General features: G+C 41.8%; 1 protein-coding gene across 1 annotated transcript in view; it reads left to right on the top strand.

Annotated features, from left to right (window-relative positions):
• megf10 (multiple EGF-like-domains 10) overlaps nt 1-25687 on the top strand; it is a 140720-nt gene that overhangs the window by 36141 nt on the left and 78892 nt on the right. Inside the window, exon 5 of the mRNA XM_060841790.1 lies at nt 20128-20374. Coding sequence (XP_060697773.1) covers nt 20128-20374 — 247 coding nt within the window. The remainder of the gene's footprint in view (nt 1-20127; nt 20375-25687) is intronic.

Here is a 25687-nt window from a genome sequence, read left to right as displayed (position 1 = left end):
CTAAATGAGTATTTTGCATCAGTATTTACTGAGGAAAAGGATATGGAAGATATAGTTGTTGGGAAATAGATGGTGACATCTTGCAAAATGTCCAGATTACAGAGGAGGAAGTGCTGGATGTCTTGAAACGGTTAAAGGTGGATAAATCCCCGGGCCTGATCAGGTGTACCCCAGAACTCTGTGGGAAGCTAGCGAAGTGATTGCTGGGCCTCTTGCTGAGATATTTGTATCATCGATAGTCACAGGTGAGGTGCTGGAAGACTGGAGGTTGGCAAACGTGGTGCCACTGTTTAAGAAAGGCGGTAAAGACAAGTCAGGGAACTATAGACAAGTGAGCCTGATGTTGGTGGTGGGCAAATTGTTGGAGGGAATTCAGAGGGACAGGATGTACATGTATTAGGAAAGGCAAGGACTGATTTGGGATAGTCAATATGGCTTTGTGCGTGGGAAATCATGTCTCACAAACTTGATTGAGTTTTTTGAAGAGGTAACAAAGAGGATTGATGAGGACAGAGCAGGAGATGTGATCTATATGGACTTCAGTAAGGCGTTCGACAAGATTCCCCATGGGAGACTGATTAGCAAGGTTAGATCTCATGGAATAAAGGGAGAACTAGCCATTTGGATACAGAACTAGCTCAAAGGTAGAAGACAGAGGGTGGTTGTGGAGGGTTGTTTTTCAGACCGGAGGCCTGTGACCAGTGGAGTGCCAGAAGGATCGGTGCTGGTTCCTCTACGTTTTGTCATTTACATAAATGATTTGGATGCGAGCATAAGAGGTACAGTTAGTAAGTTTGCAGATGACACCAAAATTGGAGGTGTAGTGGACAGCGAAGAGGGTTACCTCAGATTACAACAAGATCTGGACCAGATAGGCCAATGGGCTGAGAAGTGGCAGATGGAGTTTAATTCAGATAAATATGAGGTGCTGCATTTTGGGACAGCAAATCTTAGCAGGACTTATACACTTAATGGTAAGGTCCTAGGAAGTGTTGCTGAACAAAGGGATCTTGGAGTGCAGGTTCATAGCTCCTTCAAAGTGGAGTGGCAGGTAGATAGGATAGTGAAGAAGGCATTTAGTATGCTTTTGTTTATTGGTCAGAGTATTGAGTACAGGAGTTGGGAGGTCATGTTGCGGCTGTACAGGACATTGGTTAGGCCACTGTTGGAATATTGTGTGCAATTCTGGTCTCCTTCCTATCGGAAAGATGTTGTGAAACTTGAAAGGGTTCATAAAAGATTTACAAGGATGTTGCCAGGGTTGGAGGATCTGTGCTACAAGGAGAGGCTGAACAGGATGGGACTATTTTCCCTGGAGCATCGGAGGCTGAGGGATGACCTTATAGAGGTTTACAAAATTATGAGGGTCATGGATAGGATAAATAGACAAAGTCTTTTCCCTGGGATTGGGGAGTCCAGAACTAGAGGGCACAGATTTCGGATGAGAAGGGAACGACATAAAAGAGACATAAGGGGCAACTTTTGCACGCTGAGGATGGTATGCATATGGAATGAGCTGCCAGAGGATGTGGTGGAGGCTGGTACAATTGTAACATTTAAGAGGCATTTGGATGGGTATATGAATAGGAAGGGTTTGGAGGGATATGGGCCGGGTGCTGGCAGGTGGGACTAGATTGGGTTGGGATATCTGGTTGGCATGGACAGGTTGGACCGAAGGGTCTGTTTCCATGCTGTACATCTCTATGACTCTATAACTGTATGTATCTAAGTACTGATTTAATTTGCTCTATAGATCTGCAAAACCTGTTCACCAAGTTTACAATTTCTTTCACATAAAACAAACATATGTTGGTCTATCTACTGAGAGAACCAAAAACATTTCAGTTTTGTTTTGTAATTTATTTGTCTGAAAATGATGGTAGATTGCTCAATGCAGATGAAGTTAAAAAGAGTATGTCCTGAGAGTTACAATGCGGTGCACTGTAGAAATAAATTCCTTACCAAATTGGATTTTAATCTCTGTGACCATGTGGACTGTAAACCACCTGCTTTGCTTTTCAGTGAGTCTGTAAAGTATCGTAATCCTTGGAGTTTAAAAGCATTCGTTATTAACAGACAATAGCACTTCAGTCAATATATAGAACTTTTGATTCGAAGCAAATAAGATTGAATTATGGAATTCTAACTTGAAGCTTTCAACACAGCCACTGCCAGGAATTAATCAGATTGCTGAAAGTCACCTTTTTGTCAAGATTATTGGTATTTTTCCTATTACATAATTTCATAGAGCTATTTTTGGCATATTTGGCCCATTAAATCTATGCTGGCTCTCTGGAGAGCAATCCAGTCACTTCCATTTCCCTGCTCTATCTCCATAATCCTTTATTTCCTTCAAGTGTCTATCCAATTTCCTTTGGAAATTATTGATAATCTCCGCTTCCATCACTCATATATGCAATGGTCCTTTTGAGTTTTCAGAATAACTCTTCCTTTTAAAAAAAACAGCAAAATAGTCATGATAGGTAAAACAATTTTAATCTTAGATTGGGTCCGATTGTAACACTGTGCAAGTAGTTATATTTTAAAGGAGTTGAGATGAGGCCCAAATGTTAGTCATGTCTCAGTTTGTCACATGCTCGTGGTCTGAGTCAGACTGTTGTAGGCTCCAAACCCAGCCCAGAGCGTTGACCATATAATCCAGGGAGTGCTGCACTGTTGGAGCTGCCTGAAGACCTTTTTAGTCACCTCCTTCACTGGTAGCATATTTACCCCATAGGTATTTTAATTATTTTTGCTGTTTAGTATTATCATTTCACACTTTCTGTCTGATTTGCAGAGTTATCTCTGGTGATAAATTAATATGCAAACCAAAAATGTTCACTTTTCAGGCAATAAATGCCAATAACATTCACATTCTGTGAATGAATTTTTAACCACGCAAATATTTCCAGGGAATGCAAATACATTGCAGATGTAATGCTTGAATTTGATTGTGGAAAGAATGAGTAGTCAATGGTTAACTGTCAGTTTAGAACAAATAATGCATGCAAACTCTCTCTGATTTCTTTGGTGTTGTGAACTGTCTTCTTGAGAAAAGAGCATATAATTACAGAACCAGGAGCGTAACATGAAAACAAATATAAAAATACTCTAGGGAATATTTGGTGCTGAACTAAAATGCATCTCAAGGTATTGCTATGAATAAACACTGCTTTCAGGAAATTGTTTCTTACATCCAGACTCCATCTGAGTGCAGACCTAGATATGTGAAATTGCAGTAGTCTGACAGTAATTCCATTTGTAAGCAGCACCTCCATTTTAAAATGCTTAATTTTGTTTCCAAATTCCTTCCTGGCTCTGCCCCTACACTTCACCTGATTTATCTCTGTAATCACCTCTGGCCCCTCAACACCTTGAGATCTCTACACTCCTCCTATTCCAGTCTGTTGAATACCTCTGATTATCATTGCTCCTACATTGGCAGCTGTGCCTTCAGCTGTCTGCTCCCTCAGTTCTAGAATTCCTCCCTACCCCCGAAAGATCTCCACACTTTTATCTGGGTGCTTCATCATCTCTCCCAACGTCTTGTGATGTGGTCTGGTGTCCAATTTTGATTTTTAATTTCTCCCAAGAAGTGCGTGTTGAACATTTTACTATTTTAAAGGTGCTACAAAGTTGAAAGTTACAGTTGTTGATGTCTTGTTGTTACTGTTATGATATCACTTTTGGAGTGAAGTCCCTTTAAAAGATTAACATGCAAAAGCACCGTGTACATGGTTGTTATTATATGATCACAGGCCACTGCTCCTTTCACTTGAGACACAGGTTGTGTCTGGAGATTATTTTATTGAACACATTAGTTTTGTAAGTAAACACACGAAAGATTTTCACATTAATAGAGTTCACTTGCTCATATAAAGGTTATATTTTGTTACATTTAAATAACACAAGATTATTATTAAATGGGCATCCAGGATTCTTTTTCCTGAAATTTGAGTAAGAGCAAAGAAACCAGACTTATCAGCTTGAAGACCAAGAGAAGCAGTAGCAAATAAAATATAACAATAATCTAGAAGTTCCCACAAGTTCACAAAATGAAACAAACTTCACAAACAGTGAGTATCTCTAAAATGGCCAACTTTCTGAGGGGAAGGCAGCTGATTAAACCCACTTGATTTGAAGGCTGTTTCAAATTTGAAACGTTGTCAAGAGGCAGTCCAACGCTGAACAAGGAGAAAGTGTGCCCAAGTTCAAATATGATGTGGAGGAGCCGGTGTTGGACTGGGGTGGACAAAGTTAAAAATCACACAACACCAGGTTATAGTCCAACAGGTTTATATGGAAGCAGTAGCTTTCAATATGCTAAAAGACGAAAGACTTAACAGAAATCTAGGTTTGTTCAATATATCATTTCAGTTGCATGGCACTGTAATCTTTTGGTACACATTCTGTGTCTTTTGGTCCTGTTCCACAGCCACCTGATGAAGGAGCGGCGCTCCAAAAGCCAGTGCTTCCAAATAAACCTGTTGGACTATAACCTGGTGTTGTGTGATTTTTAACCAACTTCAGATAGCAAGCAAAAAAATTAGCTCTTTCAGGAAAAATGCAGAGCCAATGAAACAAGCCTGAAGGTTAGTTTTAAGACTGAAAACTAAAAAAGGAAAATTAGGTACAGTGCTAACACCATATGAGAATGGATACCAAATCCTCCAGCATGAACTGTAAAGCTATTGATCTACTATCTTAATTCAAACTTTCAAACAAAGGACACAGCTATACTTCATTGAGCATGCAGTTGAATAATCAGTTAAACAAGCTGTTAAGTTAGCATTTGGTACCAAGAGGTTGCATGGAAAATTGAGATTTATCTGATGAGGACTTAAAGTTCTCAAAAAAGATATGAAAAGTTCTGGAAGGTCAGATGCAGTAAAAGAAAACTTTGGAATTCATCACTTAGAATTGAAGTCTTACAATTAGTCAGTAGATGCCATAACAAGGACAATGAATAAATCCTTTTGGATACTAAACCTTCACAATGAATAGTGGAGTTACTTTTTGTCATTTACATAAACGATTTGGATGCGAGCATAAGAGGTACAGTTAGTAGGTTTGCAGATGACACAAAAATTGGAGGTGTAGTGGACAGCAGAGAGGGTTACCTCAGATTACAACAGGATCTTGACCAGATGGGCCAATGGGCTGAGAAGTGGCAGATGGATAATTCATATAAATGGGAGGTGCTGCAGTTTGGGACAGCAAATCTTAGCAGGACTTATACACTTCATGGTAAGGTCCATGATATCTGGTTGGATTGGACAGCTTGGACCAAAGGGTCTGTTTCCATGCTGTACATCTCTCTGACTCCATGACTCTAGTGATTGCTTCAACACCTATGAGAGCATTTCAGAAAGATCTATTGGGGCTGGGGTGGAGCAGAGGGGGAATGTGGAAAGTAAGGTTACACCATTGATATACTACTAGCAGATAGCACAAAATGGGAAGTTCTTGTAACTGGACAGCAGCCTATACAATCATTAAATGGTATAAATAGTATTGACACTGTAGTCAAGACATAAAAATCAAGCAAGATGTGTGACAAGTAAAGTCTACTGCATCTAATGTGCAGCTGTCCTGCCCTCTATGTCTACATCAAACACGCAGTGTAAAAAAGCACTGGACCTGCCTATGCAAGCAGATTGACTCCAGCCAGCTACTTCAGCTACTACCAGCCTCAACCAAATGGAAGACTGGTGCACATATTCAAAACCACAGTTGACTTGAGAGCTCGTGCAAATATACTGCCCATCTAAATTCTGAAGGATACGACTGGGATTGTTGGACCTCAGTGAGGTACCTAACAACTGCTAAATTAACTTAATTAAGACATCTCGAGGCAATACCACCAATGCTGCCTGCACAAGATCCTTTGAATGCACTGGGAAGAAAGATGCACCAACGTCAGCGTTCTCCACCAAGCCATCATCGAGGTACTCATCACCCTTGATCGGCTATGACGGGTTGGACACATTGTCTGCATGACCGACACGAAACTTCTCCAGCAGGTGGTCTACACTCAGCTCTAAAATGACAGGCGAGCCCCAGGTGGACAGAGGAACTGCTTCAGTGACACCCTCAAGGCCTCACTGGCGAAGTGCAGCATTCTCACTGACATCTTACCATCCAAAGTAGAGGAGGAACATCCAAGACTGTGTTGGGCACCTTGAGACTTGCCATTGTGAATAACTGGGAGTGTTGCCATCTGGAATAAATGGAAGCCAGGTGAAAACAGTGAAAGGTGTGCTCTGCCACACCAGTGCCGCATCCACCCATTCCCATGACCACCACATGCCCAAGTGTAACAGAGCCTGTGGTAGCCATACAGTCTGTACGGCTACCTATAGACTCACTCTGAGAGTGGAAGAGTGTCATCCTTGTCTGTGAGGGATGGCCAATTATGATGATACTAAGTTAATATAGTCCCTCACATCACTATAGCAATGTAACTCAGCTATGGCAATTTGGCATGAAAACTTCAAATATTTCACCAGGTAACAGCAAACAGGTTGGCTAAAAAATAACTGCTAGCATGTACAGCTTTCAACATTGTCATATCCATGATATAGTTGAGGTAGCTATGCTGGCAGAAGAGACCAGGAATATTTTCATTTAGTCAGTCCAGGTTTTACCACAATTGGATTCTAACAGGTTTAACGCCATAGCTAGTTTGAGGACTGAAGCCAGTTGCACCTCAGCAAAGACACAATTTTATCAATCGATCCTCCCAGAAAGTGTGGTGTTCACAGACAAGAAAAACTGATGTGTGAACTGGATCACAATGGCATCTTCTGCCACCTAGATTACCTTACAGACTGGTATAGTTCAATGACATAAATATCATACAAACTAGTATACTTCAATTATGTGAATACCAAAGAAGGATAGGACAATTATGGTACGTCTAGATCTAAGATATTGAAATCTCTCGCTAAAGAGATGCCCACATAAGATTTCAATACGAGGGGAATTGAACACCAACTTCTCCAAACAACCATAAATATTGGTCAGTAGACTTAGCCAAGAAATCCCATGGAGTCATTATGTTCAGAATACCATTCAGAAGATATCGCTACCGGTTTCTGATTATTCTATCAGTCTAGATCTGTTCTAACAAAATATGGACAGAATTACAGAAAATGTATCTGAATAAGTGTGCATTGCATATCATGTTGCGGTAATAGGCAACAGCACAGAAAAGCATGATCAGAACTTTCAATCACTTATAGATGGCAGTAACTTGCTGTGAGAATAAGAGAGTAAGACAGATTAATTTGTTTGGCTCTGTGTATCCAGTTTACAGAATATGCCTAACCCAGGTAAAGCCAAAGATGTAAGCCAAATGCCTACTCCATAAGACAAAGAATACCTACAACAATGCCTTGGATTCTTCAACATCTTGGCATTATACATTCTGAATCTTTCCAACAAATCATCATAATTGAGAGATCTTCTGAAGAAATATATAGTATATGACAGGAGGATTGTAAACAGTGGTTTGAGTCTGTCAAACAAGTGTTATCAGCAGAACTTTGCAGTATTATGGCCTAAGGAAGAAGACAATGCTAGAAGTTGTTGCTGTGCATCATGCAAGATGGTAGACCAATTGCATTTGAATTCAAAAGTCTATTGGAATTGCCGTTCAAATATCCCAGCAAAGAATGTGAAACACCTCAATATCAGTATTCAGTATCACAAGTTGAAAGTTCAATATCTGCATAAGGCAGTTGGTGCAGATTTAGGATGGCAATGCGAGTTGCTATAATGGGATTGGGTGGAGTGATATTTGCTGCATGTAATTACAGGGAGTTTTGATGCTGCTGAATTTAGAATAAGTGCACATAACTTGCTTATCAACTTTAATTCTGAATTTAGCTCTCTACTTTAATCATAGAATCCCTACAGTGAGGATGTAGGCCATTTGGTCCATTGAATTCACACTGACCCTCTGAAGGCTATTCTACCCAGACCCATATCAACATTGGCCAATCCACCTAACCTGCATATGTTTGGATGGTGGGAGAAAACCAAAGCATCCAGAAGTAACCCATGCAGACATGGGGAGAATGTGCAAACTCCACACAGACAGTTGTCTGAGGCTGGAGTCAAACATGGGTCTCTAGCACCGTGAGGCAGCAGTGTTAACCACTGAGCCACTATGCCCTTCAGATAAATTAGTCAGGACTCTGAATTACCAGCTCAAAGATAATACCAGTATGCTGCCAACTCTGCTATTTCCAAGAATATTGCTGAAATGAAATGTGAATTCTTTATGTCTTGGCTTGTGTCTGACATTTGTTTGTCTGCGACATTATGATTAAGCAACCGGTAAGCACTGTTTATGTTCTTAGAAATGTTTAGACCCTCTTGAAGCTCATTTTGTACTAGTATTTTTGATTGGGTCTATATCAAGTACCTTAAACATTCACAACCTTGATTGCAGCAACTGCAGTGTGTATCATTCATATGATGTGTTCTATCAATCTGCAAAATACTACTAACCAGAATTATGGTAGCAGGTGCATGGGAACACAACTTGCAAGTTATAGAGTCATAGAGGTGTACAGCAGCATGGAAACAGACCCTTCTGTCCAACTTGTCCATACTGACCAGATTTAGATAGTCCCATTTGTCTAAATGACTTCTTTGTATAATCCTATTTGCCAGCATTTGGCACATAGCCCTCTAAACCTTTCCTATTCATATAGCGTCCAGATGCTTTAAAGGTTGTAATTATACCAGCCTCCACCACCTCCTCTGGCAGCTCATTCCTTACTCACACCACCCTCTATATGAAAATGTTGTCCTTTTGGTCTCTTTTAAGCCTTTCCTATAGCAGGGAGACCAGAATTGAATGCAATATTCCAAAAGTGGCCTAACCATTGTCCTGTACAGCTGCAACACTGACACTTTTAAGACTTGAAAGTACAACAGTGGTTCTACAGTCATCATCATCACTGGGTCCAAATCCAGGAATTAATTCCCTAACAGCGAGAATAATTTCTTCACATGGCAGAAATTCAAGAAGATTGTCAAGGGATAATTGGAGATTGGGAATAAATGCTGGCCTTGCCAGCAACACGGCTTTCCAAAAGTAAATTTTTTTTAAGAGAGCTTGCAATACAGGGAACATGCTGTTTCTTGAAAAATGTGAAACAACTGACAAACAGCATGATATATGGGACAGGAGGATAAGTAGACCATTCAGCACTTGATCCTCTTCCTCCAATTATGCACAATCATGGCTGATTTGTTTGTGTTTCAAATTCCGTCATCTTATCAAGGGCAGTTGGTAGAGGCAATAAGTGCTGGTGTTGCCTGACTTAACAAAAATTAATCAATCTCTACATTTAAAGTATTCCTTTGCCCTGCCTTGAGCACCTTCTATGATAAAGAAATCAAAAGTTGCACAACTTTCTGCAAGAATTTGCATTTTCTCATCTCTGTCCTGACCCATAATTTAAAAATACTGGCACCTAGACTGGACTGATCCACAAGAGGAAGCATCCTTTCTGTATCTACCTTATCAAGGCCATTCAGGATCTTCAATCAAATTACACCTCATTCTTCTAAACTTTGGAAAACTCCAGGCAGCTGGCAGCATCTATAGCCTTCTCCTTGGCTAAGCTCTGCAGAGTGTAAAAGCTGCTAGCCACTTATTGCATGGCATCTGCCCACCTCGTCTTTCTCCCCAGGGTGTTGGTGAAAGTTGAGGACCCTGCAGTTTTCTCGCTCCCTAACTGCAGTGTGGTTTGATGAGCTTTAACAAGAAGAGATAGCTACGGTATCTCACCAGCTCTCCAGCCAGCTGACAATATGCCCAGTGCCTCACCCTGATCCTGTAACCTTTAAGGAGAAAGTGAGGACTGCAGATGCTGGAGATCAGAGCTGAAAAATGTGTTGCTGGAAAAGCGCAGCAGGTCAGGCAGCATCCAAAGAGCAGGAGAATTGACGTTTCGGGCATGAGCCTTTCCTGAAGAACCCCTTTCCCGAAGAAGGGCTCATGCCCGAAACATTGATTCTCCTGCTCTTTGGATGCTGCCTGACCTGCTGCACTTTTCCAGCAACACATTTTTCAGCCCTGTAATCTTTAATGCCACTTAACATTAAGAGTAAACCTGGTTAGTAGTGCAAGTGATTATGAAAGTTCCTTCCCTTTCCATTAAGGTCAATTGAAATGTCAGTAAAATCAGTGTGTCTGTGTAACAGCTGGTGGTTTGTAACTTGATGATGGTGATGAACTCAAAGGGATTCCTTACAGTTGTTTTTCTCCTCACATTCCCTTGCGGTCAAAAGTTACAATTTCTCTGTGTGAGGCGAACTCTTGATATCGTCCCTATGAATCATTTCGTAGCAATACTGCTTCTGCAAAAAAAAACCCTGTATTTTTGTTCAATGAGAAAGTTATCTGACCAGTTCCCAGATGGCCATGGAGTGATACAATATGCAAAAGTTCCATTTGGACCATCATTCCGGCCCTGGCAATTTGAAAAATCTATTCAGTTAATTCCCCTGCTTTTTAGCACGATTGAGCCCTTTTAAATATGTAGCCAACATCCTATTAAAAGTTACGATTGGGTTTGTACAGGAAGTACGCTCCAGAGCATTTTGAATTTTTGCTTACTTAGAGCAAAATTGGGAAATCCAGGTATCAGTTTTGAATAGAAGGTATCGTAAAGACCTGTTGGACAGAGTGGTCTGTTTCTGTGCTGGCGATAACATGCAACTCATTCCATTCCATCTATCTCATCATAGCTATCCAACGTACCTTAATGTTCCCTTTTCTCTTGTATGGTTGAAGCCTGGTTTCGTTTTGAAAGTAATAAAGCTGTTTGAGTCGATCGTTTCTTGTCAAAGTTCTATGCTCTCACCAGACTGAAAGATTTCCTTCCATCTTCCTCATTAGATTTATTAATAACTATAGGCTGGATTTTATGAAAAGTTGGCCAAAATGTTAATTCCAGCAGACGTGCAAAGAGGGCTTCTCTCTGTCAGCTCTAGCATGCTATCTGGCCCAGTTTTATTTGGAGTACTTTGTTATGAATGCCCATGTCACTGTGGTGCAGCACTCACCAGCATTAGACGCATTAGCCATCTTCAGGAGTTTTTGAGATCCCCAGCTCCAGCACCATTTTAAACTAGATCAAGTCTTCTCAGTTGCAGTCGTGGAAGGATTGCCTTGGACGTGGCCAACAGAGGGAAAGCCCAGCTGGCTGGAAGAAGGTGCATTACCATCCCTGCTCTGTAAAGGTAAATGTCGCCATCTTCTCTCTGCTACCTCACATTCACTCTAACCTTCCCACTTCACCCAACTCCCACCAAGGTTCATGCCTGGCACTCTCAATGCCACCTGCAGCATCTTGCCTCACTTGCTCTCACCCAATCCGATCCTCTCTGTGCCCTCTGCGCTGCCTATTGATTCACTCAAGACATCTCGGTATCTGCACCAGCAATAAGAGCTGTGCTATACATTTTCGCCTCATTTATGCCCTCCCTTTATCTTGTTCCAGATTATTAAAAAATCCCACACTATGGCAGAGTGGGTGGGTTGCTGATGTCTGATTCCTCACCCACTATGAGCAGAGACTCTTGGTATAAGGGGAGGAGACTGTGACCACTTTTATTGATATTGAGACATAGATCTTCATGTACTGGCAATGAATTAAGATTCATTGTCAAGTGCTGTGCTGCTGTCCTATGACCACCACTGTGAATGTACTCTTAACATGCCTGAACCTCTATCCTACTTGACAACTCTCTCCCTTTTTTCTCCTGCAGGTACCTACAGTATTTGCACCATCTCTGCCATGGAGCAACTGGCCACTGTGATCTTGTCTCCTCTTTCTGCCATGAAGAAGCAGCAGGGTAGCCCTCAGAGGCTGCATCAAAGCTGCCTCCTGCCTCCTGTCCCAGCTCAGATACTAAAGACTCAGTTGGTACATGAGCCAGATACTGTCAGGAGTACTATCTGGTGAGCACATCATTGCTAAATCTCCATAGCTCATCATGGAGGAAAGACCCCAGGGCACTGGCACTCAGAAGACTGCCAGAGATAAGGTACCTGCTCAGCCCAAGGCAGGACACAGCACCTTGGGGTTGGCCATTCATAACTTCCTCCAAATACACAAGCAAGCATAGGCAGGCTTGCCGGAAGCACTGGGGAAAATAATTCAAAATTTGGAGAAGTAAATCAATGCTATCTGCACTGTGCTGCCTCAGGCATGTGATCATTGGGCTGCCAACAGGGCAAGGTTGGCATTTGCTATGGAGAGCTAGGTCCAGCATACACAGTGTCTGCCAAGTAGATGCAGAGACCTGCATTCCATTTCTCTAGTCGTTGGTGCTCAGCACCAAACATGAGACTAACAGAAAGGGCTGAGGAACCTTGATCTCACCTTGGGTGCCCTTTTCTCACAAGGAGTCAAGTGTGGTGCTAATAGGTACACAGCTGGAAGAGGAACACATACAGGCTCTCCAGAAGTCTCCTCTGAAGTGCCTTCACCTTTATCCTGCCTGTGGGAGTTCAAGCCATAGAGAGTGAACTTTCATCTGAGCAGGAAACTCGCAGCATGGGACATAAATGCTCCCAGAGTCCACCCAATGAAAATACCAAGGCCAATGATGCACTATAGTAGCAAAAACAGAAATTGCTGGTGAAACGTAGCAAGTTTGGCAATATCCAATGAAGAGTCAGTGGACTTGAAACATTTACTCTGCCTTCTCCCCATAGATGCTGCCAGACCTGGTGAGATTTGGGAGGAAATTATAGTTTCAGATCTCCAGCATCTGTAGTTCTTGTTATTTAATTTTCAAGCTCTATATAGGACAGACTCTCTCCACCCCAGGAATATTCACTTTATACATCAACAATCTGAGCGAAGGAATTGAAAGCGTTGTTGTTAAGTTTGCAGATGACACGAAGACAGCTAGTGTTGAGGAAGTAGGGAGGCTGTAGAAGGATTTGGACAGGTTAGGAGAGTGGGTAAAGAAGTGGCAGATTAGATTAGATTACTTACAATGTGGAAACAGGCCCCTCAGCCCAACAAGTCCACACCAACCCTCTGAAGAGCAACCCACCCAGACCTTTTTCCCTCTGACTAACGCACCTAACCTATGGTCAATTTAGCATGGCCAATTCACCTGGCCTGCACATCTTTGGACTGTGGAAGGAAACCAGAGCACCCGGAGGAAACCCACTAAAGTGCAAACTCCACACAGACAGTCACCCAAGACTGGAATCGAACCTGGGACCCTGGTGCTGTGAGACAGCAGTGCTAACCACTGAGCCATCATGCCTGGAATACAATTTGAAGAAAGTGTAAGGTTACACACTTTGGAAGGAAGAATAGGGCTGTAGACTATTTTCTAAATGGGTGGAGGCTTCAGTAATCTAAAGCACAAAGGATCTTGGGAATTTTCACTCATGATTCTTTTAATGTTAACATGCAGGTTTAATTAGCAGTTAGGAAGACAAATGCTATGTTAGCATTCATTTCAAGAGTGCTAGAATACAACAACAGAGATGTACTGCTGAGGCTGTGTACATTTTTTTATTCATTTATAGGATATAGGCTTTTGTTAGACTGCTTTTGGAATATTTTGAGCCGTTTTGGGTTCCATTTCTAAGGAAGGATGGGCTGACCTTGGAGATGGTCCAGAGGAGATTTAAAAGCATCATCTTGGGAATAAAGGGCATTTCACTTATGAAGCAGTTTGTATTTGATGACGTTTAGAAGGATGAGGAGGATCTCATTGAAATGTATAGAATGCTGAGAGGCTCAGATACAGTGAACATAGAGAAGATACTTCCACGAGTAGGAGGGACTGGAACCCAAGGACACAGACTCCGAGTGAAGGGACGAACCTTGAGAATTGAGGTGAGGAGGAATTTCTTCAGCCAGAGGCTGCCTAATCTTTGGAACTTATTGCCTCAGAGAGCTGTGGAGGCCAAGTCATTAAGTGTATTTAAGACCAAAATAGGTTCTTGATTGGTAAGGGGATAAAAGGTTATGGTAGAAGGCAAAGGAATGGGGTTGAGAAATGTTTCAGCCATGATTGAATGCCAAGGCAGACTAAATGGGCTAAATGGACTCACTCTGCTCCTGTATCTTATGGTCTCATCCAGCAGCTTGAATACACTTCTTAATCAGTAAGACTATCAGTACAATATTAAATACAAATTTTCACTGCAGCTCAGGAAATCTACTCAAATTGTGACAGTAGACAAGTCTTTGCATTTTGGAACAGGCAGAAAAATGAGAGGTATATCTAGCTCAGCTCCACCACTGCCAAGACTCCCCATTTGCGAACGATTAAATGATGTTCTTTGTATCATCCTTTGCACAAATAATCTTGCCCTCATCATTGCTCAGTAACTTTCCACACTTATATATCTGCAGCATGCAATGCCACTCCAAAATGAAAAAATATTTACACTAAAGTTTCAAGAATGTACATTTCCAGAAATGAAACCCAGGGATAGATAAATGCATAATCATATAGCACCATGCAGCCAATAGGCATTAAAGAATGATTTAATAGTATCAAGCTATGTGTAATGAATGAATGATGGGCTGAAGTATCATACTCTGAATTCAATGGGACTTCTTTTTTCAGGAGACTCATAGATCATAGAATCCCTACTGTGAGGGAATAGGCCATTGGACCATGAAGTCCACACCGAACCTTCAAAGAGTATCTCACCCAAACCCACCTCCTACCCTATAACCCTGGATTTCCCATGGCTAATCCACCTGAACTACACATCCCTGGACATGATGAGCAATTTATCATGGTCAATCCACCCATCTTTGGACTGTGGGAGGAAACTGGAGCAAACGCATGCAGATATGGGGAGAATGTGCAAACTACACATGGACTGTCACCTGATGGTGGAATCAAACCTGAGTCCCCTGGCACTGTGAGGCAGCAGTGCCAATCACTGAGTCTCCACACCACCCCAACTCAAGGCACCATTAAAAATACATGCATTTCCCAAACCTTTGCTGAAGGATCCTTGAAACATTCACTTGAAATATCCACCAGGTCAGGATTTTTTTTGCATTTCTTCATAGATTGAATTAATATTTAAGATTAACATAGCTCCTGTTTAGATCATCTGTTACAATATATTGTCAATGAACAAAGTTTAAAGCAATATCATTCCCCAGGCAGAATTGAGTTAGAATTACCCATAGTGACCATTGTCAAACTGTTAAAATATTGTTCTGATGAAGAGTCACCAAACCTCTGCTTTATACAATACAAGACAGCACAGGAACAGACTCTTTGCCCCACCAAGCTTGCGTTGGTTCATAGTTATTATTTAGACCCACTCCTTATTGTCCACGTGTGGTTTCTATCCCTTTATTCACCTCCTGTTCAGGTGTCTATCACAATATGCTTTAAACTGTGCTAATGTGTCTGCTTCCACCACCTCAACTGGCAGTGCACTCCAGGCACCTACCAGCCTCTATGTGAAACATTTTCTCTAAAGCTTTGAACCTGTGCCCTCTTGTAGTTTTTTTCCTCGTGGAAAAAAACCTCTGACTGTCCACCCTATCTATGCCTCTCATACTTTTGTGGACCTCTATCGGGTCACCCCTCAGCCTCCATCTTTCCAGTGGAAACAATCCGAGTTTATCTAACCTCTCCTCATTAGTAAAACCATCCAGACCAAGTGACATCTGGTTCTCTGCTTCCTCCCTAAAGCATCCATGTCCTTCTGGCAGTGTGGCGACCAGAACTGCATGCAATATTCCAAATGTGGCTTAACTAAAACTCTGTACAGCTGTAACATAACCTGCCATGTTTTATACTCGATGTCCTGGCCAATGAAGGCAAGCATGCTGTACGCCTTCTTGGCCACCTGTGTTGCTACTTTCAGGGATCTGTGGACCTGTATACCCAGATCCCTCTGTATGTCAATGCTCTGACAGGCTCTGCCACTTATTGTATAATTCATATGTGAATTTGGTCTCCCAATGCATCACCTCTTATTTGTCCAGATTAAACTCCACCTACCATTTCTCAGACTAAATCTGCAATCTACATATTTCCTACTGCATCTTTTGACAATCCTCCTCCTTATCTGCAACTCCACCAGTTTTGCAAACACCTGCAAACCTAATAATCCAACCAGCTACGTTTTGCTCCAGATCATTTATATATATTATGAACAAGAAAGGTCCCAGCACTGATCCCTACAGAGCACCACTAGCTACTGAACTCTGTTCTGTTCTGAAAAGCACCCTTCCACTGTTACTCTCTGTCTTCTGTGACCAAGCCAGTTTTGTATCCATCTAGCCAGCTCCGCCTAAATGTCATGAGACTCCACCTTCTGTAATAGCCTGCCATTGGATACCTTATCAAATGCATTACTAATTTCCATGTCGGCAACATTCACTGCCTTTCCCTCGTCAAGCATTCTTGTCTCCTTCCCAAAATACTCATTCGAGTTGGTGAGACATGACCTTCCCCTATCTTCCCACAGATGTTGCCAGACCTGCTGAGTTTTTCCAGCAGTTTCTCTTTCTGAATTTAAAAATCCTCTTCAAACATCACAACTTGGACATAGATCACCTTTTCCATCATTGTCACTGGATCTCAGTCTTGGAACTTACTAATGAATAGGATGAGTGTTTCTGAATATAGAATGAGATGATATAATTTTCTGAGCAACTCTTAAGTTAATCCGCCATTACACCTGAGTTCCAATAATATTAAAGCAACCAGGAAATAATTTACATCTTTGGCTGGGTCAGATACTCGTTTGCCTGGAACATGTTTTTAAATGAATAAATTTAAAGAGGAGATAGACAGATGTTTGATTAGTAGTGAGATGCAGGGTTATGGAGAGTGGGCAGGAAAGTGAGATTGAGGCCAAGGTGAGATCAGTGGTGGTCACATCAAATGGTGTTGCAGGCTCAAGCAGTTGAATTGCTTTTTTCTGCTCCAGGTTCTTGTGTTCTTATGTTATTTAATCAATCAATTGACACTGCAGGTTTCACCAAGAAATTAAACAGTTACAGAAAATATCTTCAACTATGCTTTTGGCCTGTATTATGCCAGGTTTTTTGATCAGCAACCTCTCCACCACCTTAAATATTCACTCCCCTCACTGCCAATGCACACTGGCTGCAAGCCTCCCTGTAGCATATCATCAAACTTCCTTCATTAGTCACTCCAAATCTCCCAACTCCACCATCTAGAAGGACAAGTGTAAATGATACACAGGAACACCACCACTGTCAAGTTCCCCTCTTAGTCACTCACCATCCTGACTTGGCAATAGGACACAGTTCCTTCACTGTCACTTCCTCTTAACAGCATTGTGGATGCATCTGTACCACATGAACTGCAGTCCTTCAAAATGACAAGTCACCACTACCTTCTCCAGGGAAATTTGGGGAAGAAAAATAACCACTGGCCTTGCTAGAGAGATCAACAGTCTGAGAATAGAGTAATATGTAGTTGAGGTATTCTTTAATTAACCTGGGGGTTCAAAATAATATGCAGCCTGATAACAGGATTAATCTGGGGAAAGTCAAATCAAATAGTGATAATGAACATGAAATTTAAAATGTGAGTCTCCACCCTAGCATGTATCATCTTTTACAATAGTTCAACATTCCCTCTACCTGACCCATTGCCAGGTCACAATATTGAGCTTCTGTCAATTGCCCCACTGCCTTGGGTTCGGGGGGTTGTGTATGGAGAGGTCGTTGGTGTTTTGAGAGACTATTCAACATTTCCACCCAGATTCCTGGGAGCACAAGGTATCTTCAGTCACATATTACCAGAGTTAATCATCTGTAACAGTGACATGAAGCCACTGTTTGGTTTTGCTACTGCAGTGATTTGAATTAGTCTGGATATGTACTATTGCGGTTGCAAGAATGGGATGTGACATGGAATGTGTTGTGTGTATCTTCAGTGCAATTTACGGATTGTGCACACGAGCACACATTCCAGGCCCTTGTTTCATGTCATTGGTTTGGCCTATGCTTTCTATCTTAAATACATACCACTTGTGTCTGCAGGAGAGAAGCAAGAGGCTATCAGTGGAAAGCACCCCAGGGAATGCCTCCATAGAATATCTAGCTTTAATTGGATTACATCCAGAGTGCAGTCAAATAAAATACCCAGGAAAACGTAGATTGCATCTCGAGAAGTTTCATCTATGCAGTTAATAAGCTCTCATGCTATGAAAAATGTTTACTCTGAGGGCAATCCAATGCTTTTTAATCAATTGGATTAAAGGAAGACTGGTTTCTTCTCTGTCCCAATTTATTCACCCTTAGGCACAGTTTCACTCAGACAGGGGAAGTTAGTCATGAGGATCAAATGCCCACAAGTAAATTTTAGTAAATTGAAAAATACTTATCGCACAAGTCTTTTGCCCTACGTGATCCTCAGTGCAGGTCAACAAGATTGCGATCGTGGTTTTTGGTTGTGTTTCACATTTGGCTGTCAATTCAGTTGAAGCAGATACTTTGGAACTTGACTGCATGTAATGAAATGCAGAGGCAGTTGGCAAGTTTTGCCTTTCTATTATTATCTTGTTATTCTATTGCCCTGCTGAAGTTGTTATAGATTGGTGACTGGTTTAATTACATTTTATTTATGGAATACTAAGTGGATGTGAAATAATGATTCAGATACAAACTGGAAACAAAATGCAACGTGCCAATCAAGGACATGTTTGCTTGTACATATGACAAAGCTTCATTAAATTGAGTAGACTGGACCTATAATTCCTGATGTTTAAAAATATGAAATGTGTGAAGTTATTAAGGGCTTGACAGGTTAGACGCTGAAAAAATGTTTTCCTTGGCTGGAGAACCTAGAATATGGGGTTATGGGATCACAACAAGGGATCTCCTTTAAAGATTGAGATAAGGAAGATGTCTCCATCCAGAGGGATGTGAATCTGTGAAAGATTTTGACCCACAGGGCTGGTCAGTACATTCAATTGATATTTTGGTTTTAAGTGAATTAAGAAATAGGGCAGAAGGACCGAGTTGAGATAGAGGCGCAGTTGTGATCTTGCTGAATGAAGTAAGTTCAAAGAGCCAAATAGCCAACTCTTGCTCCTATTTCTTATGTTCTGCTGTACAATGGGGTGATCAAGTACACGGGATGAAGAGCTACAGTGAGTGAATCTCCAGAACTTGCTGAACATACTGTTCTCCACTTATTACTTCGTACAAATGGCATCCCACCCTCGCTCCCCTTGTTATTTTTTAATAGGTTGCTGGATTTACATTTTAATTATTATTTAACTCACTTGTCGAAAGTTATAGCTGGAGATCAAAATCTTAAGTACCTTTTTAATGGCATGATAATTGATAATTTAATGGCAGTCAACCTCTCTGAACTAGGAAGGGAACAATTCAAAATGTTCATTCTTACATCAACGCAGTCAATTATTTGAGAATTAAATCATTTCAAATTCCAATAATTACAATTTTTTTCCTTACATTTCTTTCTATCTTTGTCTTTCGCCTTCAATGCAATTTTTCTTTTATATTTCTTTTACCATAGCTGATTTGACTCTAATTCACCTGGTTTCCTTGTCCATCATTCATCTGTTTATTTCTCAATGCTTAAATTTAATTGGTGAAGAGGATAAGTTCTTTGTACCATCTACAAGATGCATTGCCATAACTTGCAAAGCCTCCTCCAACAATCTAATCTAGGTTCCTACCATCCAGAAGGGCAAAAGCAGCTGGTCTGTGGGAGTGTTATCTCCTTCAACTTCCTTCCAGGTTACTTCACTGTTGTTGGAACTTCTTTCCTAACATCATTGTCGGTGTGCACGTAGAATGGACTGTATTGGTTCAAGAAGGCAGCTTACCGTCATCATATCAAGGGCAGTTGGTAGAGGTAATAAATGCTGATGTTGCCAACAATGTCCACAAGCAATGAAATGATACAAAAAAATGAGTTGGTAATGATGAATACACCAAGTCTTAATTTTACATGCCATATTTTGGATAACTTGTTGATTATATGCTTAGCAATTCTACATTGATTTTGCATTAAGATTTTAATTTGAAGATGACTGTGACCTTACTTGACAGAGAACTCTCTTTTTTATCTCTATTTCAGCATGTGACAGTAACCATTGGGGCCCACACTGTAACAACCGCTGTCAGTGTAAGAATGGAGCTCTGTGTAATCCCATCACTGGAGCCTGCTTCTGCACGCCTGGATACCAAGGTTGGCGATGTGAGGAGATCTGCAGTTTTGGAACGTATGGGAATGGATGTCATTTAAAGTGCCAGTGTCAAAATGGGGCAACGTGTGATCACGTGACTGGCGAATGTAAATGCCCACCAGGATACACTGGCGCATTGTAAGTACAGATTCCATCAGACGGTAGTTTATTTTCAGGAAGATAGCATCTTCATTTTAAATTAGTATTAATAGAAAATGTTGTGGGTCCAATTGAGGCTCCACATTGTCTATTTGATTTTTTTAAAAGTGTCTGTTTTCTTTGGTGATAGAATCAATGTTGCATGGGATTCCCAATACTTTGATACAGCATTATGTTTACTCATGGATTTGTTTAACCACAGAATCTCATGATTTTTACAGCACAGAAGGAAGCCATTTGACACACTTAACGTCTAAATGAGCTGGCCAAATGTGCAGTTCACTGAGTGGTATTTTCTGATCTTCTCCCATTATACTGCACATTCCTCTTTTCAAATAACAAAGTAATTCTCTTTTAAATGTCTTGATTGAATCTGCCTTGACCATGCTGTCAGACTGGGCATTACAAAGCTTAACTATTGACCATGTGAAAAATTTCTGATCCTTACCTGAGTGGGCTCACTTTGAATGCAAGTTCATACAGAGTGCTGGGAGTTTGGTGAATAAGGGGACTTTTAGTCACTTTCCATCATTGTTTGTATTTCACATTGAATCTGTAACTGAAATTTTCTGTTCAACATGAGTTGGATGTCATGTTACACTTCGACAGGACATTGGTGAGGCTACCTTTGGAGTACTACATACAGTTCAGGTCACCCTGATCGGGGAAGGATTTAATTAAATTGGAGTGAGTTCAGAAAAGATTTACAAAGACTTTGCCAGGAATGGAGGGTTTGAGTTATAAGGAGAGGCTGGGACATTTTTCACTGGAATGTAGGAGATTGAGGGGTGACTTTATTGATGTTTATAAAATGATCAGGGGCATAGATAAGGTGAATAGCCAAGATCTTTCTGCTAGGATAGGGGAGTTCAGAACTGGAGGTTTTTTTAAGGTGAAAGGAGAAAGATTTAAAAGGGACCGGGGGGGCAATGTTTTCATACAGAGGATGGTTCATACGTGCAATGAACTGTCAGAAAAAGTGGTAGATCCAGGTACAGTTACAATATTTAAAAGATATTTGGACAGATACATGAATATGAAAGGTTCAGAGAATATTGACCAAACGCAGGCAGATGGGACTAGTTTAGTTTGGGAATCTTGGTCAGCATGAACGAGTTGGGTCAAAGGGATTGTTTCTGTGCTGTATGACTCAATTATTCTATCAGTGTTTAGGGCCAAATTAATGTATTATGCACATAATGTAATGAAATCTTCCAGTTATATAATTTTCTCACATTGTTCTCGGCATACTATAATATTCAGAGTACATTATAGGGAAGCGATAGCCTCGTGGTACTATTGGTGGACCAGTAATCCAGGGTTCCAATTAAATTTCTGGGACCCAAGTTCGATCCTGCCATGGCAAATGGTGGAATTAGGATTCAATAAAAATCTAGAATTAAGAATCTGATGATGACCGTGAATTCATTGTTGATTGCTGGACAAACCCATCTGGTTCACTAAAGTCCTTTCGGGAAGGAATCTGCCATCCTTACCTGGTCTGGCCTACATGTGACTCCAGACCTACAGCAATGTGGTTGACTCTTAACTGCCTTCTGGGTAATTAGGGTTAGGCAATAAATGGTGGTCTAGCCAGTGGCGCCCTTATCCCATGCTAGAGTAAAAAATGACATACAGTGGAAACGTTCAGTTCTGCCCAGCAGCAGGTGAGGGGGTTTATTGAAAGGAATTCAATAGGTCACGCAGAACAGTTCAGGTTCACTGAAGAATAGTTTGCGGGGGAAGGGGTCATGACTGGTTGGAGAAACAGACAAGAGAGGGGCAGACTCAATTTTTGAAGGGTGGCAGCAAGCTGTGATTGTGGGAAGGCTGTTGAATATACCGATTCTGTACAGGCTCACCCAATAAAGAATAAAGCACAGTCACCTGGCTCCTTGCTGCTATAACAAATTTAGAAAGAAATTCAAATATTTAATAGGCAGCTAACGGTTGAAGTCAGGACTCAGAAGAGTCCCAGGGAGCTTAGAAAGTGGGAAGCTTAATGTTGGGGAAACCACATGGTGTTTGGAATAAACCAATGAGCTTTAAAACTTCAGTGCAGCTGAGAGAGTCTGGGCCGACGATATCGCAGGCAGAATTTGATTAATGTAACTGAGCAAGACTCGAGTTCAGGAAAAACCCAGAACTGGCTCAATGAAGCTAACTTTGGTGAAGAACTGGAGCTACGCTTCTGAATAAGTATAGCAGTGCAGAGATGCATGGACCCAGGACACATGGATGATTGATTAGAACAGGAGCAATCATTAAAACAGTTCATGATGGAATAACCCATGAGAAGGACTTTCAAGGCCAGATCAGCAAAAGCAGTTTAATGAGAGTTGATGACCCATTGTGGTATTAATGTCTGGAGGGTGTTGATGAGAAATCCATAGGATCTGTCTTGATCACATTTGCTACTTGATGTGCTCTGTCTGGTATTCAATCACAGCTTACCACATATTAATTTTGGGCAAAATATGTTTTGAAAATTATATCATTCTTCTAACTGTTTAAAGTTAGCCTGATGTTTGTTCAAAAATGTCGGACCTTATGATTTTATCCTTATAGCAAGTACTCAGGATCTTCCCATTTATCAACTTCAAAAACAAAGGTTACTGATCTCCAAAAACAGCATTTGGTGACCTTAGTTGTATATAAGGTTGGTGGTGTGGTCTGAGATCATAGAATCACACAGGACAGAAGAGGCTTTTCGGCTCATCAGGCAAAAGTGAAGACTGCAGACGCTGGATGTCAGAGTCTAGATTAGAGTGGTGCTGGAAAAGCACAGCAGGTCAGGCAGCATCCGAGGAGCAGGAAAATCAATGTTTCGGGCAAAAGCTTTTGGGCTTATCAGGTCTATACTATCAAAACTATGCTGCTACCTGCACTAATCCCACTTTCCAACTCTAGAATGTTGGAATGTTATGACATTTAAACTAGACATCCAAGTGTTTTTTAAAGGATATGAGATTTCTTGTCCCAGCCACCACCCCAGACAGTTCATTCCAGATTCCCACCAACCTCTGGGTGAAAAGATATTATATCAAATCTCTGCAAAAAATCACCTGCCTTTCACTTGAAAATCATGCCTCCTTATTGCTGACCCTTTGACAAAGGGGAGCAGTTGCTTTTTATTCATTCTGGAAAAAGTGAGGACTGCAGATGTTGGAGCTTAGAGTCAGAGTGTGGTGCTGGAAAAGCACAGCTGGAAAGGCAGCATCCAAGGAGCAGGAGAATTGATGTTTCAAGCATAAGCCTTTCATCAGGGGTGGCACAATGGCTCAGTGGTTAGCACTACTGCCTCAGAGTGCCAGGAATCTGGGTTCGATTGCAGCCTTGATTGCATGGGCTTCCTCTGGGTGTTCCGGCTTCCTCCTGCATCCAACCCCATACCTTCAATTGCAACCAAGGACAGAACTCCCCTGGTCCTCACCTTCCACCCCACCAACCTCTGGATACATTGCATCATTCTCCGCCATTTTCGCCACCTACAAAGAGACCCCAACACCAGACATATAATTCCCTCCAAACCCCATCTGTGTTCCCTCCGTGACTCCTTTGTTAGGTCTGGTCCCCCACCAACCCACCCTCCACACCTGGCACCTTCTGACACAGCAAGAAGTGCAAAACCTGTGCCCACACCTCCCCCTCACCTCATCCAAGGCCCCAAAGAATCATTCCACATCTGACAGAGATTTACCTGTACTTCCACATATGTCACGTACTCTGTCCGTTGCTCCTGACATGATCTCGTCTACATTGAAGAGACGGGATGCTGACCTGTGGAACGTTTCAGAGAACATCTCTGGGACACATGAAGTAAACAACCGCACTGCTCGGTGGTTGAACATTAACTCCCCCATCCACTCCGCCAAGGACATGCAAGTCCTGGGCCGCCTCCACCGCCAAATCCTAACCACCTGATGCCCGGAGGAAGAACACCTCATCTTCTGCTTTGGGACTCTCCAATGCCATCAGATCAATGTGAATTTCACCAGTTTCCTCATATCCCCTCCCCCCAACTTACCCAGATCCAAACTGCCACTCGGCACCACCCTCTTGAACTGTCCTACCAGTCTATCTTCCTTCCCACCTCTCCACTCCACCTTCCTCTCCGACCTATCACCTTTACCCCCATCTTCTTCTACCTATTGCATTCCAATCTACCTTACCCCCAGCTCCACCCCCCTCCCATTTATCCCTCAGCTTTCTTGGGCCACAAGCTTCAATCCTGATGAAGGGCTTATGCTCGAAATGTCGATTCTCCTGCTCCTTGGACGCTGCTGGACCAAGCATGCTTTCCCAGCACCACACTCTTTGATTGTTTTTATTCACCCTCTTCAATTCTGCCTCAGAATCATATTCACCTATGTCACGCCCTCCCTCTTCTCAACTTTCTTGCATCAAAGAAAACAACCCAGGCAACATCCTGGTGAATCTCCTTCACACCTCCTCCAATAAAATCTCATCCTTCCTATTGTGTGGTGACCAGAATTGCACACACTACTCCAGCTGTGAGCTAACAGAAGTTCCTAATGTAGTAAATAAAAACCAAAACAACTGCAGATGTTCTAAATCAGAGACAAAAATAGAAATTGCTGGAAAAGGTCAGCAGGTCTTGCAGAATCTGTGGAGATAAATCTTAGTTAACGTTTCAGCTCGAGTGACCCTTTCTCAGAACTGATTACAGTTAGTAAAATGTCAGTTTATATGCAGAAGATAGGGTGGGGACAAGGGGTAAGAAGTAAATGATAGTTGGGGATAGAGCCCAAAGGGAGAAGAACAGTTAGACAGACAAAGAAATGGATCATGATCTGGCTCGGAGAGTGAATAGCTGTTAATGGAGACTGTTAGTGGCTAACATTGGGTAGTGTGTAATGGCATCTATGTGATAACAAAGCCTGGTTGTGGGGATTGGGGTAAGGACATGGGAGAGCTCAGCCCCTAAAGTTATTGAATTTGATATTGAGTCCGGAAGGCTATAGGGTTCCTCGTGGAAAATGAGGTGCTATACATCTAGCTTGCGCTGTTCTTCCAGCTTGCACTGAGCTTCGCTGGAGCACTGCAGCAAGCTGGAGATAAATTGGTCAGGTAACAAGGTGGTGTGTTAAAGTGACAGGCAATTGGAAGCTCAAGGTCGTTTTTTGCGGGCAGAACATAGATGTTTTGTAAAGCGATCACCCAGTCTATGTTTTGTTTCCCCAATGTAGAGGAGACCACATTGTGAACAGCAAATGCAGTGGACTAGATTGTGTGAAGTGCATGTAAAATGCTGCTTCACTTGGAAGGTGT

The sequence above is a fragment of the Hemiscyllium ocellatum genome, chromosome 2 (genome assembly GCF_020745735.1).
Source record: "Hemiscyllium ocellatum isolate sHemOce1 chromosome 2, sHemOce1.pat.X.cur, whole genome shotgun sequence".
Lineage (NCBI taxonomy): Eukaryota > Metazoa > Chordata > Chondrichthyes > Orectolobiformes > Hemiscylliidae > Hemiscyllium > Hemiscyllium ocellatum.
The sequence above is the reverse complement of the archived record's forward strand: the minus strand, read 5'-3'. Positions and strand labels throughout refer to the sequence as shown.